This window comes from Cyprinodon variegatus, unplaced genomic scaffold (genome assembly GCF_000732505.1).
Source record: "Cyprinodon variegatus isolate N-32 unplaced genomic scaffold, C_variegatus-1.0 Scaffold1665, whole genome shotgun sequence".
NCBI classification, from domain to species: Eukaryota; Metazoa; Chordata; class Actinopteri; order Cyprinodontiformes; family Cyprinodontidae; genus Cyprinodon; species Cyprinodon variegatus.
This window is the reverse complement of record NW_015152118.1, coordinates 47,911-49,465: the sequence shown is the minus strand read 5'-3', so window position 1 is coordinate 49,465 and position 1,555 is coordinate 47,911. Positions and strand designations below refer to the sequence as shown.

General features: G+C 42.9%; 1 protein-coding gene across 1 annotated transcript in view; it reads right to left on the bottom strand.

Moving 5' to 3' along the window:
* The window catches only part of LOC107104244 (desmoglein-2-like), a 25,787-nt gene that overhangs the window by 13,826 nt on the left and 10,406 nt on the right, over window positions 1-1,555 (bottom strand). The window contains exon 5 of the mRNA XM_015404206.1: window positions 564-733. Within this exon, the coding sequence (XP_015259692.1) occupies window positions 564-733 (170 nt within the window). The remainder of the gene's footprint in view (window positions 1-563; window positions 734-1,555) is intronic.

Genomic DNA, 1,555 nt, shown 5'->3' with positions numbered 1-1,555 from the left:
TTTCATCCCAGAGCTGCGTGTCCCGAGCCCGTGACATCATCAATGACCCCTCACCCCCCCACCATGGTCTGTTCTCCCTGCTGCCCTCTGGGAAGAGGCTTCCCAGCATTCAATGCAGGACCAGCAGGTTCTGCAGCAGCTTCTTCCCCACCGCCATCAAACTGTTGAACTGCTGGATAAACTCTAAATCATGTCCCAGACTGCATCACAGTCTGGGACATGACCATATCAATGCGTTGTATACTATGTTCTTTCTCCCGATATTTATATTTGATCACTGCTGCACTTTAAGAAAATGAAAATGTCATGAGAGCTGTATTAAACGAAATTTCGCTTTGCATGCACTCTGTGTATACAAAATGACAATAAATGTTGTCTAAGTCTAAGTCTTATTAATGGAAATGTGCAAAACAAATACCAGTCAGGACTTGTAATAAAAATAAAAAAAACCTTTAAAAATACCAAGAAGTACGGTTATTGGCCTTTCACAAACACTTTGCATTAAAACATAGAGTAAAGCAAATGTTAAGTATATTTTACTAGGTAAGAAGGAAGCACCTTACCTCTCTGTCCAATTTGTTCTCTTTAACAAACACTTTTCCGGTGTATCTCTCTATAGCGAACATATGACCGTCACCAGGTGGATTTTGACTGACAATACTGTAGGAGATGTTTGAATTTTCTGTTCCTGGCTGATCGTTATCCGTAGCTTCAATTTGCATAACAAGTGTTCCTGCAGAGTCACAGACACACAACAGAGTAAATCCCATCAAATGAACCAACACTGCAAAAACATCTGATGAATAATGACTGGATGGATGCATGGATGGATGGATGGATGGATGGATGGATGATGGATGGATGGATGGATGGATGGATGGATGGATGGATGGATGGATGGATGGATGCATGGATGGATGGATGGATGGATGCATGGATGGATGGATGCATGGATGGATGGATGGATGGATGGATGGATGGATGCATGGATGGATGGATGGATGGATGATGGATGGATGGATGGATGATGGATGGATGGTGGATGGATGGATGATGGATGGATGGACGGACGATGGATGGATGGATGGGTGGATGAATGAATGATGTATGGATGGAAGGTTGGATGATGGATGGATGGATGGATGGAAGGATGGATGATGGATGGATGAATCAATGAATGATGGTGGATAGATGATGGATGGATGGATGGAAGGTTGGATGATGGATGGATGAATCAATGAATAATGGATGGATGGTGGATAGATTGTGGATGGATGGATGGATGGATGATGGATGGATGAATCAATGAATTATGGATGGATGAATGGATAGATTGTGGATGGATGGAAGGATGGATGATGGATGGATCAATCAATGAATGATGGATGGATGGATGAATGGATGGAAGGATGGATGATGGATGGATGAATGAATGATGGATGGATGGAAGGATGATGGATGGATGATGGATGGATGGATGGATGATGGATGGATGATGGATGGATGGATGGATGATGGATGGATGATGGATGGATGGATGGATGATGGATGGATG